Source organism: Anarrhichthys ocellatus, unplaced genomic scaffold, assembly GCF_004355925.1.
Source record: "Anarrhichthys ocellatus isolate YVR2014 unplaced genomic scaffold, GSC_Weel_1.0 scaffold3040, whole genome shotgun sequence".
NCBI lineage: Eukaryota > Metazoa > Chordata > Actinopteri > Perciformes > Anarhichadidae > Anarrhichthys > Anarrhichthys ocellatus.
In genome coordinates, this window is record NW_022283014.1 from 5793 (window position 1) to 6336 (window position 544).

General features: G+C 46.9%; 1 protein-coding gene across 2 annotated transcripts in view; it reads left to right on the plus strand.

Moving 5' to 3' along the window:
* Positions 1-538, plus strand: part of LOC116378717 (fukutin-like) — a 3901-nt gene extending 3363 nt beyond the window's left edge. For both annotated transcript variants that reach the window (XM_031840626.1, XM_031840627.1), the window contains exon 7: positions 35-538. In XM_031840626.1, the coding sequence (XP_031696486.1) occupies positions 35-175 (141 nt within the window). In that variant the 3' untranslated portion in view covers positions 176-538. The remainder of the gene's footprint in view (positions 1-34) is intronic.
* The last annotated feature ends 6 nt before the right edge of the window (positions 539-544 follow it).

Here is a 544-nt window from a genome sequence, read left to right on the forward strand (position 1 = left end):
CCCCCCCCCCCCCCCCAATTGTGTGTGACTGTAGCTCTACCCTGATGACTCGTCTCCAGAGGCGGTGGAGTTTCGGAGGAAAGTGAAGTTGTTGCTTCATTTGGCCGCTCGAACGCTTGCTCAGCTCGACATCCCGTTCTGGCTGAGCAGTGGAACCTGTCTGGGTAAGAAATAGGATTTTACGTCTCTCTCCTGTTGACCAGCAGCTCTGTGCGTTGAACACAAACCAGCCAACAGTTAGTAAAGCTGGAGTAGAGATGACGTCCAGAAGGAGAAACATCATGAAGGACTTGGACATCAACAGGTTTCTGGATATGAACAAATATATTTTAGAGAAGCTGTTTGAAGGAATGAAAGAGGTCCAACAAGTCCTCCACCTCTGGAGCACGCTGAGATAACATTTGTTAGCTCCCGATGTTCACTTTGACGTATTTAAACGAGATAAAAACATCCGTTAGCTCCTGATGTTCACTCTGACGTATTTAGACGAGATGAAAACATCCGTTAGCTCCCGATGTTCACTTTGACATATTTAGACGAGATG